This window comes from Muscardinus avellanarius (assembly GCF_963383645.1).
Source record: "Muscardinus avellanarius genome assembly, chromosome: 16".
Lineage (NCBI taxonomy): Eukaryota > Metazoa > Chordata > Mammalia > Rodentia > Gliridae > Muscardinus > Muscardinus avellanarius.
This window is the reverse complement of record NC_137802.1, coordinates 52,359,951-52,378,393: the sequence shown is the minus strand read 5'-3', so window position 1 is coordinate 52,378,393 and position 18,443 is coordinate 52,359,951. Positions and strand designations below refer to the sequence as shown.

Sequence of the window (18,443 nt, the reverse complement as noted above, 5' to 3'; positions counted from 1 at the left end):
GCTACTCCCAATGGTCCGGAGGGGTCCAGCTGATTCCTGATTAAGACCACGTGGAGGGAGGTGGCAAAAGACAAAATATAACCTTCCTGGACCTACCCCTGCGAACCCGACTGGGACGTTAAATCAAGAGCACTCACTGGACGCGTCCGTCCTGCTTCCCTCCAAGTCCCCCAGCCAGTCACCCCAGGCAGGAGCAGGGGCTTCGGCCTGGGTGGGGAGTGCTTGGCTGCTCTTTACACACAGAATCCCAAATGGCCGGGCCTGAGCTCACTGTGTAGGCACAGACTGGCCTCCAGGGGGCGGAGAAGGGCCAGCTTTGGCTCAGCGGAGGCAGAGGGAAAGGGTGGTGCCCAGTGCGTAGGAGTGCCATCCAGGGCCCAGCTTCTCCCTAGAAAATCTGTGCCCTATGGGCAAAGCTGGGAGGGGAGAGACCCAGGGCAGGCCAGCTCTGAATGACTCACAGGCAGCTGGGGAGGGTGGCAGGGGCACAACACAACTGCACATCACTGTGGAGGGAGCGGGGAGGGCGACTGGGCACAGGCCGCACCAGAAGCTTATTCATCAAACTTCCCTTCGCGGATGTGCTCGAAGGAGAAGGGCAGGAACTTGAAGCCGGTCCCGCTGTAGAATTTATTCTGGAACTCAACCCTGGAAGAGGGAAGAGAAAAGTTGTCAACCTCAGCCAGGCCTGGCGGCTCAGGCTTGTAATCCCAGTACTTGGGAGGCTGAGACAGGAGGAACACAGGTTCGCAGCCAGCCTCAGGTACTTAGTGAGGCCCTCTGCAACTTAGTGAGACCCTGTTTAAAAAAATAAACACTCCCATCCAAGTACTAACCAGGCCCGACCCTGCTTAGCTTCTGAGATCAGACAAATCGGGCGCATTAAGGGTGGTGAGACCCTGTTTCAAAACAGCTGGGCGTGGTGGCGCACGCTTGTAATCCCCGTGCTTGGGAGGCGGAGACAGGAGGATCGCGCAGGTTCGAAGCCAGCCACGCATGTTGGCTTAGGAGACCCTGTTTCCAAATAAAAATGTAACAATAGGTCTGGGAGTGTAGCCCGGAGGTAGAAGGGCTTCCAGGAACCCCAGTACCACACACACACACACAAAAAGATAAAAAAAATAGGGCTGGGGGTGTAGCTCAGAGGTGGAACGGCCCTGGATTCCATCCCCAGTACCGCAAAAAAAAAAAAAAAAAAAAAGTGGTCAACCTACAAAAACCTACCTACCTTTCTTTCTTTCCTTCTCTTCCCCTCCCTCCCTCCCTCCCTCTCTCCCTCCCTCCCTCCCTTCCTTCCTTTCCTCTTTTGAGACAGAGTCTTGCTATGGTGTCCAGGCTGGCCTCCAACTTCTGGGATCAAACAATCTGTTTGCCTCAGTCTCCCCAGAAGCTGGGACTCAGAGGCGTGCCACTATGCCTGGCCCACAGAAACCTCTTGAAGCTTTTTGGGACTTTCCAGGTGGGCCAGAAAGATACCCTGTGCTCACCTTACCCCAAGCCTCACTTTCCTGGGTGAGCTTGCACAAGCCATGTTCTCAGCCTGCTTCCACAGCCCAGCAGCCACATTTATTTATTTATTTATTTATCTATTTATTTATTTTTTATTATTGGGGGAGTACTGGGGATGGAACCCAGAGGCTTTCTACCTCCAGGCTATACTCCCAGATCTATTTTATATTTTATTTGGAAACAGGGTCTAAGTTGCTGAGAGCCTCACAAGTAGCTAAGGGTGGTTTCGAAACTGCATGATCCTCCTGTCTCAGCCTCCCAAGTGTGGGGATTACAAGCGTGCGCCATCATGCCCGGTTTCAGCGTCCACTTTTAAAGACCAGACTCCAGCCGGGTGTGGAGGAACAACACTTGTAATCCCAGTACTTGGGAAGCGGAGACAGGAGGATCCCAGGTTCATGGCCAGCCTCAGCTCCTTAGTGAGGCTCTGTGCAACTTAGTGAGCCCCTGTCTCAAAGTAAGGAATTAAAAGATAGGGCTGGGCGGGGCGTGGTGACGCACACTTGTAATCCCCGTGCTTGGGAGGCTGAAACAGGAGGATCGCACAGGTTCAAAGCCAGCCTCAGCTGCTTAGTGAGGCTCTCAGCAACTTAGTGAGACACTGTTTAAAAAATAAAGTTCTGGGAGTATAGCCCGGAGGTAGAAAGCCTCTGGGTTCCACCCCCAGTACCACCAATAAATAGTAAATAAATAAATAAATAAATAAATAAAAGATAGGGCTGGGAGTGCAGGTTGCAGGTAGAATGCCCTGGGTCCCATTCCCCCAGACCCACCCTCAGAAGAGATCCCCATAAGACGAGTGCACAAGGCTCCTCAGTTTCTGTTCTTGCTCTGTCCTGCTGGCCCTGCCCAGAGGGTGTATTTATGCAAACTCTTTGTAGAGAGCCATGTGCAAGAAGCATTAAGTTGGCCAGAGCCTCTGACAGCAATGAGGTTCCTGAAGGTTAGTCCCCCAAACATCCCTCCAGACTCTGAGTAAGCAGGGACTCACAGCCCACCTCCAAGGGGAGCCCTGGAGGCCCCGGGCCAACACGACTGCCCCTGTATCTCTTCTTGAGAGGGAGTTCTGAGAAGGGAGGCTTGTGGGTGAATGTCAAAGGCTTTCAGTTCAGGGGAGGAAATTCCCAGGAAAGGGGGGAAGTTATGGAGGGAAGTCTTCTCAAAGCAAAGGCCAAAATATTCTCCAGCCACAAAAAACATCTGAGAAAGAATTCTTCTCTGGGGGCTAGAAGGAAAAACAGGGCCTTAACTCCATTCCCAGGCAATTGGGCAACCATCCCCGCTGCTCTCCTCTGGGCCCCCTCGGAGGGGCAGGAAGAAGCGGGAGCAGGGCTGCCTGGCCTGCTGGAGGGCTGCCCAGCAGCCAGATCACCACCAAATATGGGCAGAAAAATGCACGATTCAGATGATAAAAAAGCCAAGGAGAACTACCCTGAGGCATAGTTTCCACTTGGTACTGTGTGACCCTGGGGCACCACTACCCATCAAGAACAGGCAGGGTGGGGGCTCCCAGGGGCAGGTGACAGGAGGGTACAGGGCAAAGGCCTCCAGAAACTTTAAAGCTTCAAGAATACACCTATAATCCCAGTACTTGGGAGACTGAGACCGGAGTATCGCAGGTTTGAGGCCAGTCTCAGCAATGTAGCGAGACCTTGTTCCAAAATAAAAAGGGCTGGGGTATACTCAGAGGTAGAACACGCTGGGCGGGAACCAGGTGGGTTTCTCCTTCCTACCTCTCTTGGGTCTGAATGCTTTCCAAGGCTGTGTTTGCACACAGCCAGAGTATTTCTGTACAAATTCAAATAGATTTACACATTCCCTCTTCATTCTACAATTTATAGCCAGATAGTAGATAAGTCTCTATAGGATCCCAGCTCAAGACCTATGGGAAACACCAGAAGTACGCTGTTCCTGAATTCCAGCGAGGCGTCTAGAACTTTAACTCCTCCCACCCCGGCTGGCTAATCCCACAACTCTAATTTCCAAATGGGGCAAATGGAGCAGCTCTGCCTTCACACGGCTGCGGGCTACCACATTCACCTCCGGATCCTCAGCCTACCTCACGGACCCACAGGCGCAGCAGGGAGAAAGAGAGACTCGCCAGGAAGGGGCGCATAAATGCTGCGCCCCGGGACAACCACCTTCCCTGCCGCTGTTGCTCGAGGCGGGAGCTTTAGGGTGGCCCCAGCCAGGCACACCTTAGGCCTTTTCTTTTCCCCCACAGAGCTGGGGATTGGACATAGGACCCATGCTGGCTAACACTCCACCACCCAGCTCAACATCTTGAGTTTATCCGACTCCACCCCTCGCCCCAGAAGTCCTCACCCCCAAGCTGCTGGCGCAAAGCTGGGAAGCAATTTCCCTGTTAATCTCCCGGGCCTCTTCCCCTGAACGTGTGCTTCCTGAGCAAGCACCGCCACCAAGTCCACTGTGCCGGGGCGAGGAGGCCTACTGGCCGCCTGGAAGCTCCTTCTGGGCCACTGCTCTGCTCTGCTCTGCTTGGGGAGCCTCCGGGGGCCTGGCCATGCCCAGGAAACTAAAATGCACTAAAATAACTCGGTGAGGACAGCCTCAGCAAGCCTGGCAGGTTTCTATTGCCCCTTCTAGCTCCCGCACTTGGTAGAAGCCACCCAATGGCCAGAGGGGATAACTAGGAGACAGAAGAGATCAGTCCTGCCATGGACCAGGAAACCTTGTTTCCTTGACTGGGTGAAGGAGGAAAGAGCTCTGGGGCCTCTTCCGTTTCTGGTGGGGTGTGGCCAAGGGACGGTGGTTTTGGAATGCTGATCTGGGCTGAGCTGTTTTTCTGGCTTGTTCTCCACTTGAGCAGTTGAGGGCCTAAAACACACATCTGTCTGATGGCCCAAATGTCAGACAATGATGTCAGTCTGGAACCACATTCTTCCTACTACTTCTCTTGGGGAGGCCATTCCCTCAACCCTTCCTTGCTGTCAGGCTGTGGCAACACTTGTTCCTTCTGACAAACCACTTCCCAGTCATGCCCCATTAACACCAACTGATCCGGAGAGCACCAACACACGCGTGTGCACAAACATGGGGCAAGGAGGGCTCGGGGCCCTGGAGAGGAGGCCACGGGCTAAGAGTCTTTCTGCATTAATATTATTTTGATGCCCACAGTTATAACGAGAATCAGATCCTGTTTTTATGCCTTCCCTGAGAAAAAAAGATGTCTAATTATGGCGAGAGAGAATGACGAGCACAGAGCGGCCACTGCAATAGCTCAGCTGGGAGAGCGCTGGGCTGAAGAACGCCACATGCAGCTGGTCACAGTGGCACCCGCCTGTGATCCCATCCAACCAGGAGGCCAAGGCAACAGGATCACTAGTTTGAGGCCAGCCTGGGTAATGTAATGAGGCCCTCCACAACTCAGTGAGACCATTTCAAAATAAAATAAAATAAGACTGCAGGTGCAGCTCAGAGGTAGACTGCCCCTGGGTTCAATCCTCATTATCCCCGCCCCCTTCCATCCATACAAAGATGTACAGAGGGCTAGGTATGCGGCTCAGTGTTAGAGCATCCCTGGGTTTAATCTCTGGTGCTACAAAGGAAAAAAAAAAAATGGGAAGCACACTTGACATGGTAGGTGGAAGGGAAGGAAAAGAGACTTAAAAGACAGAATTGGCAGAATTAGTACCTAACTTGCTCATTATGTTTTAAAACGTGCCTCTTATGCTCCTCCATGAATATTAGATTTGTGGCTTATCTGTTATCAAATCATATTTGATAAAAGATAGAAACTCAGAAATTGTATAAATGGGGAGGCCCTTGAATCAGGAATAATCCGGGACGAAGTAAGAGGCATGGAGATGCCTATTCCAGAGGCAGGAAAACCAGCAGTGCCATCCTCTGCCGCCATCTTCTGCAGGAGAAGCTGTGCTCCAGGGTCAGTGGCCACAGCTCCCGGCTCCTCCTGCAGCCAAGACCTTGGTCAACTGAGAAGCTCCAGGACCTTTGGTGACATCCCTGGACGACCAGGAGGGGGCGCACAAGCACCAGTTCCACCACATTTTAGTGGCAGGGGAGACACCTACTCATGCCACAAGTGGTTCCCCCTCCTCAAAGTTGCACGAAGAATCTCTTCTGCCAAACAAACAAAAGCACAAGGTGGCTGGGCGTGGTGGCGCACACTTGTGATCCCCGCGCTTGGGAGGTGGAGACAGGAGGATCGTGCTGGTTCAGAGCCAGCCTCGCTGGCTTAAGAGACCCTGTTTCCACATTAAAAAGCTAAAAAATAGGTCTGGGAGTGTAGCCCGTGGAAGTGTATCCCGGAGGTAGGGCTTCCAGGAACCCCAGTACCACCAAAAAAAAAAAAAAAAAAAGCACAAGGTGTATGGTGGACCTATTCCTTGCAAACTAGATCAGAGGGGTGCTCAGGGGGTCTCGTGTGCCTCCTTTTGGGGTCTCCTCTCTCTCCAAGCAGGCTAGAAGTCACGTTTCGTCGGGCACCTGAACACCTTTTATGATACGCCGTGACAGACAACTGGTGTGCAGGATTCCTGTTTCTCTCAGGAACCTGTCATGGGAGCATCGCCTTTTCTTTCCACAAGGTAGAAAGGCAAGTTCGGAGAGGTGGTGCTCAGCCCGGTCACCTGTTCGTGGTGGGGGGGCTGGGACTCAAGCCCTGACTAGAAGCCTGCTCCCCGTCACCCCACTTCCTCAGGCTCCTTCACTTGGAGGTCATGGGTGAGCCTGAGGGAGAAGTAACAGCGTGGCGTCCAACACCGCCTCTGCTCACTCTGGAGCCGGGGCTGTGCGACGAGCCTGGAAGCATGGCGTGCCTGGACACCTCACCCTGCCCAGGGAGGAGGCAACTGGCCCTTCCATATGGGCTGGAATTAAGTGGAGTGCTCACTGTTCCCTCAAACTGGGGCTTGGGAGAGAGACGTGAACAGGAAAGGAAGGAGGCCAAGAGGGCAAGAAACAGTGAGTCACCCAGGCTGGTCACGCAGCTGCTCCCTCACCGGCCGAGGAAGTGTGCAGGGGAGTGCTCACTGATAAGCCAGGGCCCAAAGCCCTCCCAAGCTCCCGCCACAGTCTACAGGCCCTGGGAGGGGGGGGGGCTGGCAGGGAGGGCCGGAGGGAGAGCTGTGCCTACTGATGTTTTTTTCCTTGGGTGTGTGGTACTGAGGATTGAACCCAGGGGAGTTCTACCTCCAAGCTACTGCCCCAGTCCTATTTTTTTTTTTTTTTTTTTTTTTTTTGCGGGTCTGGGGATGGAACCCAGGGGCATTTGACCTCTGAGCTATACCCCCTGCCCTGCTTTTTATTCTTTATTTTGAAACAGGGTCTCACTAAATTGCAGAGAGCCTCACTAAGTAGCTGAGGCTGTATGTGAACTATGATCCTCCTGTCTCAGCCTCCCGAATGCTGGGATTAAAAGTGTGTGTCGCCGGGCGTGGTGGCGCACGCTTGTAATCCCCGCGCTTGGGAGGCAGAGACAGGAGGATCCGCGCAGGTTCGAAGCCAACCACGCGCGCTGGCTTAGGAGATCCTGTTTCCAAATAAAAATGTAAAAATAGGTCTGGGAGTATAGCCCGGAGGTAGAAGGGCTTCCAGTACCACCACCACCACCACCAAAAAAAAAAAAAAAGTGTGTCACCACACTGGGCTTGAATTTCATTATTATTATTATTTTTTTTTTTTTTTTTTTTTTTTGGCGGTTCTGGGGATGGAACCCCAGGGCATTTTATCTTCAAGCTACATCCCCAGCCCTATTTTTCGTGTTTATTTTGAAACAAGTTCTCACTGATTTGCAGAGGGCCTAAGTAGCTGAGGCTGTCCATGAACTGTGATCCTCCTGTCTCAGCCTCCCAAATGCTGGGATTACAAGCATGAGCCACCACGCCTGGCTTGAATTTCAAATTTAACTGAGTGTCCTATGTTTTAATTTGCTAAGTCTGGCCGCTCTTGTCTGAGGTCAGTCACAGCTCAGACCCAAGCCCAGCTCTCCTGCTCCTGTGTGCTCCATGTAGAACCATAAAAAGTCATACAAGCTGGGCGCGGTGGCGCACGCTTGTAATCCCAGCATTCGGGAGGCTGAGACAGGAGGGTCACTGTTCGCGGACAGCCTCAGCTATTTAGTGAGGCCCTCCACAACTTAGTGAGACCCTGTTTCAAAATAAAGAATAAAAAATAGGGCAGGGGGTGTAGCTCAGAGGTCAAATGCCCCTGGGTTCCATCCCCAGACCCTCAAAAAAAAAAAAAAAAAGTCATGCAGCACATGAAAGAGAAAACACCACAGCTTGGGGTGGTGTGGTGTGTGAGTGTGTGTGTGTGTGTGTGTGTGTGTGTGTGTGTTACTGGGGATGAGGCCCAGAAGCCTTCTATCTCTGAGTTACGACCCTAGCCCTATTTTATTTTCTATTTTGAAGCAGAATCCCACTAAGATGCTGAGAGCCTCACTAAGTGGCAGAGGCTGGCTGCAAACCTGTGATCTTCCTGTCTCAGCCTCCCAAGTAGTGGGATTACAAGGGTGCACCAATCACACCCAGCTACAAAACTGTCCTTCTGAAGCAGCTGCTTTAGTGCCCAGTTACAGGATGAACCCAGGAACCCTGGGCCACAGGAGGGTGGCCAGGGGCGCCACCCAGATAGATACCCTTGGCACGGCGCCAAGGGGAGGAACCGAGCTGGGGCGCAGTGTACTGCAGCTCTTCCCAAGAACAAGGCTATTCCAGTATTATTTTTAGTGCTCTGAAGACAGGAGAGTGAATGTCAGAAAAAAACAGAAACAAAGAAACATGTCAGAGAAAAACACAATGCTGGGGCTGGAGCAGTGTTTCCCACATGCTAGGCAAGCGCTCTGCTACTGAACCACGTCCCTGGTCCTTTTTATTTTTTGAGGCAAGATCTTAAGTTATCCAAGTTGGCCTCAAAATTTGCAATCGTGTTGCCTCAGCCTCCTGAGTCACTGGGATTCCAGGCCTGTGTCACTGTACCTGGCTCCCAGCAGCTTTTCAGGCCACAATCAAAAGAACAAGGAATGCTGGGGGCAGGGAGTAGGAATCTGATGACACTCGCCAGGGAACTCTCTTCGGAACCCAGGAGAAGATGAGCCTGGCATTCCTTTTCTTTGTCTTTTTTTTTTTTTTGGTGCTGGGGATGGAACCCAGGGACGTTCTATCTCTGAGCTACACCCCAAATCCTATGAAACAGCATCTTGCTGGGTTGATGATGAGAATCTCATTCTTTGCTGGGGCTATCCTCGAACCTGCAATCCTCCTCACTCAGCCTCCCAGGGGGACTGTGAGTGTGTGCCACCACTCTTGGCTGAGCTGGGCTTTTCTAAGACCTTTGTCTGAGGCTCAGTGCCAGGAAGGGGGTGAGGCATGCCATGATGTGGTGATGTGCCGGCCCCCATTTCCTGAAAGACAGCCTCCTGTGCCCCAGGAGGTGCCCCTCCTCCCCCAAGGCCCCTGCTCCTCACCAGTGTAACCGCAGTGCGTGAAGGAAGGCTGAGAGGCCCTCCATGATCAGCAGGATGGCCACAGTCAGGGTGGCAAAGGCGGCGAAGATGAAAAACAGCCCCAAACCGCCCGCCAAGCTCTTCACGTTCAGGCCGACGTGGATCACCATGGTCCAAAGCACCTCAGAGAGCTCTGGGAAGGGGGAGACAGAGGAAAGTCTGGTTCAACGTGGCAGCAAGTGGCTGTGGGTCTTACATTTGGCTCTGACATCTCTCCTGAAGGGCTCCTTGCACCCTGAATTCCCACAGTTTGGTGGGATCACCATGCACAGCTAAGCTCGCGTAAGCGCTGATCCTCCCGGCTATGCTCCTCCCTGGATTCAGAAGCCAGAATAATCTTAGGACTTTAACAAGATTTCCACCCTGTGTGAGCCCTGGCTCACGTTGAGGGTGTGCTCAGAGGAGATAGCCAGGGCTCTGGGCTGGAGGGAGAATACTCACGTGCGTGAGCAAGGCTGAGGGCCCAGAGCCGCAGGTAGGAGGCGGTGTTGGAGATGCAGCCCAGGCAGTACTCGATGGTGTGGATGGCCTGGTGGACCATGGTGTCCCCAAAGTCAAACTGTTGCGGGAGGTAACCAGAGAGAAGCTATCCGGTTAGAAGGGGTCTGTGCAGGAGTTCCGAGCTGGTCCCCTCAGAAGCTGGTGCTTCTGAGCCAGGCAGGTTGCGGGACTGTACTGCTACAGCTGACACCTCACCTCTGGAGGGGCTGGGGGCACCCAGCGTTGCAATCAGGCAGTGATGCGGCGAGGACCTCCCCAGAAGTCCTGCCTGGCTTAGCTCCAAGTGGATACCCGTGCCCTGCAGACTACCTTGTATCGGATCTGAGGGAGATTCTTCTCAATGTGTTTATTTTCTCTCCGGCTAGGTTCTGAGCTCAAGATGGGGTGTATCAAGGGCACTCAGCTGAGAGGAGGACTGTCAGGAGCAGCCAGTGGGCCCCGCCCAGCTGTTCCCCTTCCCGTGATGCCCACGGCAGAGTGAAGCACTCTTGCCTGGGATCCGGCTGCAAGAGCAGGTGGGGAGCCCTCGACTGCACTCTCGGCTGGAAGTGGAATGCAGAAGTGCAAGCCGCTGGAGTCTCTGATTCTTCTTAAAGCTTTTTGGGGTCAAACTAACCTTTTTTTCTCTGACTTCCGAAAAGATTGCCCAGGGAAATTTTGACACGAGTGTTATAAATTCCCACATGGATAAACAGTTCATTAAGGCCAAACAGGCTCTCTAGGATTCTTTCTTTGGTTTGTTTTCCTCATCCTCCCTTTCTTTCAGTGTTCTTTTCAAAATCAAGAATTAAAGCTGGGCGTGGTGACACATGCTTGTAATCCCAGCATTCGGGAGGCTGAGACTGGAGGATCACAGTTCACGGACAGCCTCAGCTACTTAGTGAGGCCCTCTGCAACTCAGTGAGACCCGGTTTCAAAATAAAGAATAAAAAATAAGGCAGGGGGTGTAGCTCAGAGGTCAAATGCCCCTGGGTTCCATCCCCAGGCCCGCCAAGAACAGGCTCTCAGACCACATTTAGGACCGCTCCAAGCACATATGAGGGGAATGTAGACTTCTGGTTTTGGTGGTTCTAGAAGCCCCGGTGGAGTAACAAGAGCCCACCCAAGACCAGGAGACAGTTCCCTTGCTGGAGGCCTCCCCAGAGCTCAGTCCAGGATTCCCCAGGGCCTTGCACTCTGGAGGCTCAGCCAGGCCCACACCCTCAGGTCAGGGTCTATTTTCAACAGTTTCTAAACTGTACTTGGGGGCTGGGCTGGTAAAGCCAGAAGGGTAAGGGGCCAGCTCCAGCCCCCACCTCTGGGAGATGTCTGTTTTTCCCTCCCCTCTGATTATAGTCTGCGTTATTTCTGGACTTTTCTCAGGGAACCAACTCTTAACACCTACATACCCTGAAAACTGCTGTGACCCTAGCTACCCTGTTACCTCAAGCTGGCAGTTAGGAGCTCTCCTCTCACTGCTGGCTGTACCGAGGGCAAGGCAGGGCCAGGTCTTCTCTCCTGAGAGCTCAGTGGGCAGAAGCCCTGGCTCCCTGAGAACCAGCCCTCTCCTCACCTGTGTTCCACGCCAGCTTCTCCCATTAAAGTGGGAAGACGACAGTGGGGGTGGGGGACAGGGAAGCTTCCCTCCCAGGCAGTGCCTCGCTCTATCTACCTCACACCCATCTTCTGCCTGATAAATCTGGACAGTTCTCAGGTGAGGGGAGAATGGAGCTGAGATCCAGGCCAGCAGCTGGAAGGAGACTCCCTCGTTAGGCCCCAGATGTCTGCTCTGGAGGGCCCAGGAGTCTGCACACGCCCCATCTGTATTCTCCAGTTTATATCCCCAGCCTGTTAGCTCCTCCCCAGGGCTCTCCCCTCCCAGCTCACAATGACCCTTCTTAGGAAGGTGGCTGCTTTACTTCCAATGGTTAAATCTACGGTGCTCTGTGCTCGTGACCGAGCCTCTGCAGCGTCTGTCACCGTGAGCGCGTCCTCCTGCCACTCTGCATAGTCCTTCATCTCCACCAGAGCTCGACTTCAACACCGAGGCTCCCTGGATTTCTAGCCCTGGCCCTGAGGTCATTCCCGTGGGGCTGCCACTTGGGGCCTTAATGACCACTCCTCAGAGTGATTTCCAAACAGGCATCCCCATCTTGGTGCTGCCTATTCCCAACTAGCTGTGCTACTCCTGCTGCCCACGGGCCTGCAGGAGATGCCACCCAACGCAGTGTGTCAGCCCTGTCCTCCGCCCCACCGAGACGTGCTGCTCCACGTCCAGACCTGGGCATCAATCTTGCCCCCTGCCCATTCACTACAGCACTGGGACCTTTGCTCTTTATTCCTTAATGTTTCAGGCTGGCCCTTCCTTTCCAACTCCTCCATAAATGCCTTGCTTCACTCAGACTGCCTGGTTCTTCCATGCCTCGAGAGCACGCCTCTCCCCCGTCTGATGCACCCCATGACTCTGACACTCAGGGGTTCTGGCCATGCAGGACCAGCTGTGGTGGATATGAAGGACTATGCAGGTGGCAGGAGGATGCGGTCACGGTGGCAGTGTTTGTGCCGCTTCCAGTTTGCTGCTCTCTGATGGCTCCTTGCCCAAACAACTACCATGGTGGTTCTCTGTCAACCTTCAGTCTCCCCTCACAGCAACCCCTCAACTCCCGGCTCTGCTCCAGCCCAGCTGAACCCCGCTCATCTCCAACATGTGATGGGCCTGTCTTTATGGAGCTGTGGATACTGGTGGGCCTGCCCGCCATCCTCCAGAGTCTGCGCCGCCAGGCGACGCTCAGGAATGACTCCTCGAGGAATCCTGTTCTGGTCTCTTACTCCCAACCTCACCCAGGGTGTGTCAGGCGCTCTTTCTGCGCTCTCATGGCATCCTGGGTGACGCCTATCGCAGCACCTGTCAGCTGGACTGCCTCTCCACGTTGGGGATCCTCAAAGGCAAGAACTGTGTTTTTCTTCTCTCAGTTTCCACAACACTAAACAAAGTGCATGACATGCAGGTGACCTATGAATGGATGGATGGATGGACAGGTGGGTGAGTAGGTGGCCAGGCAGCTGAATGTACCTGCTGAGAAGCCACAGTGGGGAGGGGCCACTGACCCCTGCTGAGTGGTTACAGCACTACCCAGTGGGCTGGCCCTGGCTGCGGCTGGACGGAGTGCTTGGGGAGGGACCCTGCAAGGAGCAAATGAGTTTTCATAGACAAGCAAAATGGGAAAATTCTAAAAGTAGGCTTGCTCTTTTTATTTTTTTGTTTGCAAACAGTGCTTTGCTAGGTTTCTCAGAGTCTCATGACATTGCTGAGGCTGTCCTCCAATCTCTGATCCTCCTCTTAGCCTCCTAAGTACTGAGATGACAGGTGGGCACCACCATGGCCAGCTTTGAATATTTTTTTAAGAATTTGTTTTGTTTGAAATCACTGGGTAACTGCCATAGTTATCTAAATTGGCTGTGGAGCGTCTGTTCCTGATAAAGATGCAACGTCGTGACTACCAAGGAGGCAAGGGAAGCTCAGTCCCTGGGTGAGGTGGGTGGTTGAAGCCTGGACAGGCTGCGTTAGAGTCTATTTCCTGTGTGTGCCCAGCCCTCCAGGACATGGCTGGGCAGTTTTGAGAATGACCATGGCACAGGGTGCACATTGAGGAAGGTGTTTAGAAAGCAATCCTGTTAATTGGAGGTGGTGATTCTGGGAGAGGGTGGGCTCCTTGCCAGCGTGGAACACCTGTCCCCCCAGTCATGCCAGGCAGCTCAGCCAGCAACTGCACAGATGAGCAGAGCAGGAGCAAAAACGCAGTCTCCCAACATCAGGATGACCAAGTACTGCCTGTTTTTACACAGAACAGCAAAGATTTCCTATTCCTATCCCACTGCCCTTGGAAAGGACCAGGAGAGCCAGGAAAAGGAAAGTTCATAGGTCTGGGCTTTTAGAGATGTTTGGGGGAAAGATGCAAACAGTGCAGCAAGGCCTTTAAAAAACCAAATTCAGAACACTGTGGGTCACCGCCGAGCAGAGGGCCTCCTACTCTAGGCATGGCCTGCACATTTAGCCAACCCTCTTTTCACTCTCTCTTGTTCTTTATGTGTGCCTGAGACATGAACCCCTTCCACCAGGTGGGCTGTTTTTCCTGGGATACATCTGAGAGGCAAAGCCTCCTTCTGAAAGCTGTCCACCTATCAATGGGTCACAGGAAGGCAGAGCTGACTCCGAGCAAGGCCCCGCGGTCCTGTGGCAAAGCACCATCAAGGGGATGAGGGCAGCAGGAAGAGGCTGGCTGCATCTCAGAAGGGAGGGAGGAAGGGCGAGCCTCGCTCAGAAGCGCTCAGAGGGCAGGCCAGAGACAGCTACCCCATGGCAGAGCAGCCGGGACATCACAGGAGAGGAAGCGGAGGCCCTTCAAGAATGCCAGTGCAGACATTACTTGCAGCTCCTTCAAAGTCACTCCCAGAGTATTAGATCAGCAAAGTCAATGACACAAGACAGAGGTGACCAATATGAGATGCAGTTAATGGAGATGAGCTTTTTCAGAACACAGGCTCACAAACTAGTTAGAAATGGCCAGTGAGATGCAGGACGCAGGTGTCATGTGTGTGGCCCGGGGTACAGCAGGGGCAGGAGAATGATCACAAGAATGGGAAAAAAGAAGCCCCCAGATAAACAGGAAGGCTTTTGTCTTACCACTTCATCCTCGGTAGGCTTGAAAACACAAATGTACACTTAGTGGGAAGGCATGCCACACACAAGGTCACAAGTTATGAGCACATACTACTGACTGCTTCCTGGGACGCTGTTATTGTTAAACGGGCTAACAAGTTGGCCCGTACACACAAAGTGAAATCAGTAGGAATTTAGAGCAGTAAGGTCCATATTTTTGCAATTAAAATAATCACATACATAGGTAAAAGGGGTCAGAGAGACTGAAAAGCCCAACCTGAGTCCGCTCCTAGTCTATTTAAGGATGAACATTCTATGAAGCCAAAGGACCACAAGTTCAAGGCCAGATTGGGCAATATAGAAAGCCCCTCAAAACATAAAAACCAAAAATAGAAGAAAAAAAGAAATTCTGTTTTAATGAACAGACTGAACAGGTAAGATTTAATAGTCCAGTTCGGAGGCTTTGTACTATGAGTTGTCAGGCAAGGAGAGTGGGTTTAAATAACTGGGCCTGGAAGTAGAGTCGCAAGTGTCCGACTCCTTTCCACTCTCCCTATAAAAAGACAGGAGGGGGAAAAAAACAACAACAACCCTCAAACAGGATATCTGCTACAAGAAGACATCAGTGGCATAGGACTTAAAACGTACCACTGAGTGCAGCTGGTCAGCAGTGCACCTCGAGCAGTTCTTGGAAGGACCAAGGAATGAAGAAGCTATTCTCAGCGTTCTGCTTCTGGTAACAAGAGCTGGGAGCTGGGTGCTGCCTGGGCCAAGGAGAGCGGTTCACAGTTGAGGTCGCATGCACAGTGCTGCAGGCACCACTTGCAAGAATTCAAGAAGAGCAAAGCAAAGCTGCTCCCAGCTCTGCGGGGAACCCCTGGGGTTAAAGCAAGGGCCCACAGAAAAAGCTGTGGTGCCCTATGCAGTCCAGAAGGCAGGCCGATTGTTAGTATTTTTATTTTTCAAGAAGACTGGAGTAAGCCTCTTAGGAAAACAAGACCAGGGCTGACCCAACGTGGAAGGAGAGGAAGCCCACGCCGCTGGACCTTACCTCTTCCGCGTCCTCTGAATGGGTGGAGAGCTGGTCATGCTGAATGATCTCAGCATCCTCCTCTGTTGGTCCGTTGCCCACCCTGATCCCACCAAAGTTGAGAGTTCCCTACACAGATGAACAGAAAGAGTAGAATTTGCCTGGGCTTTACTGTCACATTCTGCGAGGTGGGGAAGGGCGATGGTTAGTACATTCAAACCTCAGCAAGGCACATATCCTAACAACAAAGGTAAAATCCACTGATTGAACAGTTAGGTAAAAAAACAACAACTGTTCCCACCCCAACCGCCACCACCCCAGCCCCTACAGGTGGTAACCTGCATTCACCACCTCATCCAGCTGCACCAAGAGGTGCCGAACTCGCCTTGGTCAAGGCTAACCGAGAACCCTGCATGAATGAAAAGCTGAGTAAGAACAGACTCTCATAACAAGTGCAGCTCTATCTGTAAAGGCTGCAAGGGCCTGCACCTGCTGGAACTAAAGATTAGAGCTTCTAAGAGAGAGGGGAACCAAAGACATGGTGAGTGTACCCTGCTCTGATAAGCTTTCACCAGGAGCCTGAGAGTTCCAGCCACCTCTCCCAGAAATGTACCAGGTCTCTGCCCAGGAACAAAGGACTCTCGAGGTCAGAGAAGAAAGAAAAAAAAAAGCTTCATATACATTAATTTGTGGCTAAAAAATACTGAGTCAAGAAATTGAGCAAAGAGACTCTTTTCCTTCAGAGGGTTGGTTATGGAATGTAACGAGTCTTCCTTTAGCGGGGCATGGTGGAGCACACATGTAACCCCAGTACTTGGGAGGCAGAGACAAAAGGATCGCAGGTTCGAGGCCAGCATAAGGAAGTAGTGAGACTCTCATTAGCCTAGCAAGACCCTGTTTCAAAAAAAAAAAAAAAAAAAAAATAGGACTGGGGTTTAGCTTGGAGGTAGAATCCCCTGAGTTCATGCCTTTGTTACACACACACACACACACACTCACTCTTCTGCACATACACAGCAACTGCTGGCTAGATATTTGTTTCTTCTCTCTTCACAAGTACAGTCTTCAGGAAGATCTCTGTTCACAGAATTTTAAGGTCAACTTAGATTATTTTTTTTAAAGGGGCTTAATAAGGCCAAAGGACTCCCTGGGTACAAAAACCAGGCAGAACTGGGTTAAGTCTGAGAGATGCCAGTTAGTGCCAACCTGAGGCAGAGTGAAAGGGAAGCTGAACAGCAGCCGAGACTGCTTCATATGGTCTCTGTCGGGCCCAAGCTGGAGGACCACTCTCCTGCAAAATGGCCTTCAGGGCAGCAGCATTAAGCTTCCCCTTTTGGGGTGCCCTCTTTTTTTCTGTGTGTGGTACTGGGGATGGAACCCAGGGGCATTCCACCTCCAAGCTACACCCTCAGCCCTATTTTTTAGTCTTTATTTTGAAACAGGGTCTCACTGAGTTGCAGAGGGCCTAGGTAGCTGAGGCTGTACAAGAACCACGATCCTCCTGTCTCAGCCTCCCGAATGCTGGGATTACAAGTGTGCACCACTATGCCCAGCTGGGGTGCCCTCTTACCATAGCTCATGACCAGCTCAGTCCCCAGTGCTTGCATAGATTCTCTCTCTTCTAGTAATGACCTTCACAGGCTGGTCAAAGAACCAGTAGCTTTGGAATCATTACCTTGGAAGTGGCTTTTTTGTTTGTTTGTTTGATTTTGGTACTAGGGATTGAAACCAAGGGCATTGTACCCCTGACCTATACCTCAGACTTTTTTTGGGGAGGGGGGGTTACTGGAGAATGAAACAGGGGCATTCTATCTCTAAGCCATATCCCTAGCCCACCCACCCTCCCTTCCTTTCTACTAGAGATTGAACCCAGGGGCATTCTACCTATGAGCTATACCTCCAGCCCTATTTTATTTTTCTACATTGACTGACTGACTGATCGATTGTGGTACTGGGAATGAACCTGGGGCATTCTATCTCTGAGTTACACTTCCAGCCCTATTTAATTTTTTTACATTTATTTATTTATTTATTTGCCATACTGGGAATAGAACCCAGGGGCATTCTACCTCCGAGCTACACCCCCAGCCCTATTTTTTATTCTTTATTTTGAGACAGGGTCTTAACTAAGTTGCAAAAGGCCTCACAAAGTAGCTGAAGAAGCCTGGCAGCAACTGCGATCCTCCTGTCTCAGTCTCCTGGATACTGGAAGCTACACCCCAGCCCTATTTTATTTATTTATTTATTTATTTTGTTATTTATTTATTTATTTGATTTTATTTATTTATTTATTTATTTATTTTGGTGGTACTGGGGATGGAACCCTTCTACCTCCAGGCTATACTCCCAGACCTATTTTTTTTTTAATATATTTTATTTGGAAACAGGGTCTCTTAAGCCAGCAAGGCTGGCTTCAAATCTGCGCGATCCTCCTGTCTCTGCCTCCCAAGTGAGGGAATTACAAGCGTGTGCCACCATACCTGGCTTCCTCACTAAATTTCTGAGGTTGGCCGTGAATCTGCGATCCTCCTTGTCTCAGCCTCCCAAGTACTGGGATTACAAGAGTGCACCAACATGACTTGCTTTATTTTTTATTTTGAAACAGGACCTCACAAAATTACTGAGGTTGGCCGCAAATCTGCAATCCTCCAGTCTCAGCCTCTCAGTACTGAGATTATAGGCATGTGCCACCACGCCTGGCTGATATATATATATATATATATATATATGGTTTATTTATGGTACTGGGGATGGAACTCAGGGGCATTCTACCTTCCAGCTATACACCCAGCCCTATTTTTTATTCTTTAGTTTGAAGCAGGATCTCACTAAGATGCAGAGGGCCTCACTAAGTAGCTGAGGCTGTCTGTGGACGGTGATCCTCCTGTCTCAGCCTCCCAAATGATGGGATTACAAGTGTGCACCACCATGCCTGGCTTTTATTTTTTAAATGTCAATAGGGAACTGTCCAGGCTGTAGCATTACGCGTCACTTTTATTTCTCTCACTTGTCTGTTTTGTTTCAGCAACCTAGAAAACAAATTAGAAGTTCACCAGGTGATTCTGATGTGTAGTCAGATTTGGGAACCACCAAAACTTGAGCATCTCCAAATAAGGCACAAATAGCCCCTAACCACCCTCAGAAGGAGGGCTAAAGTATGAAAAATTGCACAGGAGGGGACTCCACTGTGTCCTCGGCTGGATTACAGGGTAGAGAAAGAAGGCTTCGATTTCCAAAGTAGAAGGCCTTTCTCAAGCTCCCCAATAAGCAGATAAGAT

General features: G+C 51.5%; 1 protein-coding gene across 21 annotated transcripts in view; it reads right to left on the bottom strand.

The window, feature by feature from the left end:
• Positions 1 to 554: 554 nt before the first annotated feature.
• The window catches only part of ATP6V0A1 (ATPase H+ transporting V0 subunit a1), a gene marked incomplete at both ends in the record, with an annotated part of 62,246 nt that continues 44,357 nt past the window's right edge, over positions 555 to 18,443 (bottom strand). For 10 of the 21 annotated variants that reach the window (XM_080713825.1, XM_080713841.1, XM_080713843.1 and 7 more), the window contains 5 exons: positions 555 to 648; positions 8,957 to 9,128; positions 9,437 to 9,554; positions 14,160 to 14,177; positions 15,187 to 15,294. In XM_080713825.1, coding sequence (XP_080569951.1) covers positions 555 to 648; positions 8,957 to 9,128; positions 9,437 to 9,554; positions 14,160 to 14,177; positions 15,187 to 15,294 — 510 coding nt within the window. The remainder of the gene's footprint in view (positions 649 to 8,956; positions 9,129 to 9,436; positions 9,555 to 14,159; positions 14,178 to 15,186; positions 15,295 to 18,443) is intronic. The other 11 variants (XM_080713840.1, XM_080713836.1, XM_080713842.1 and 8 more) reach the window with 2 other exon arrangements.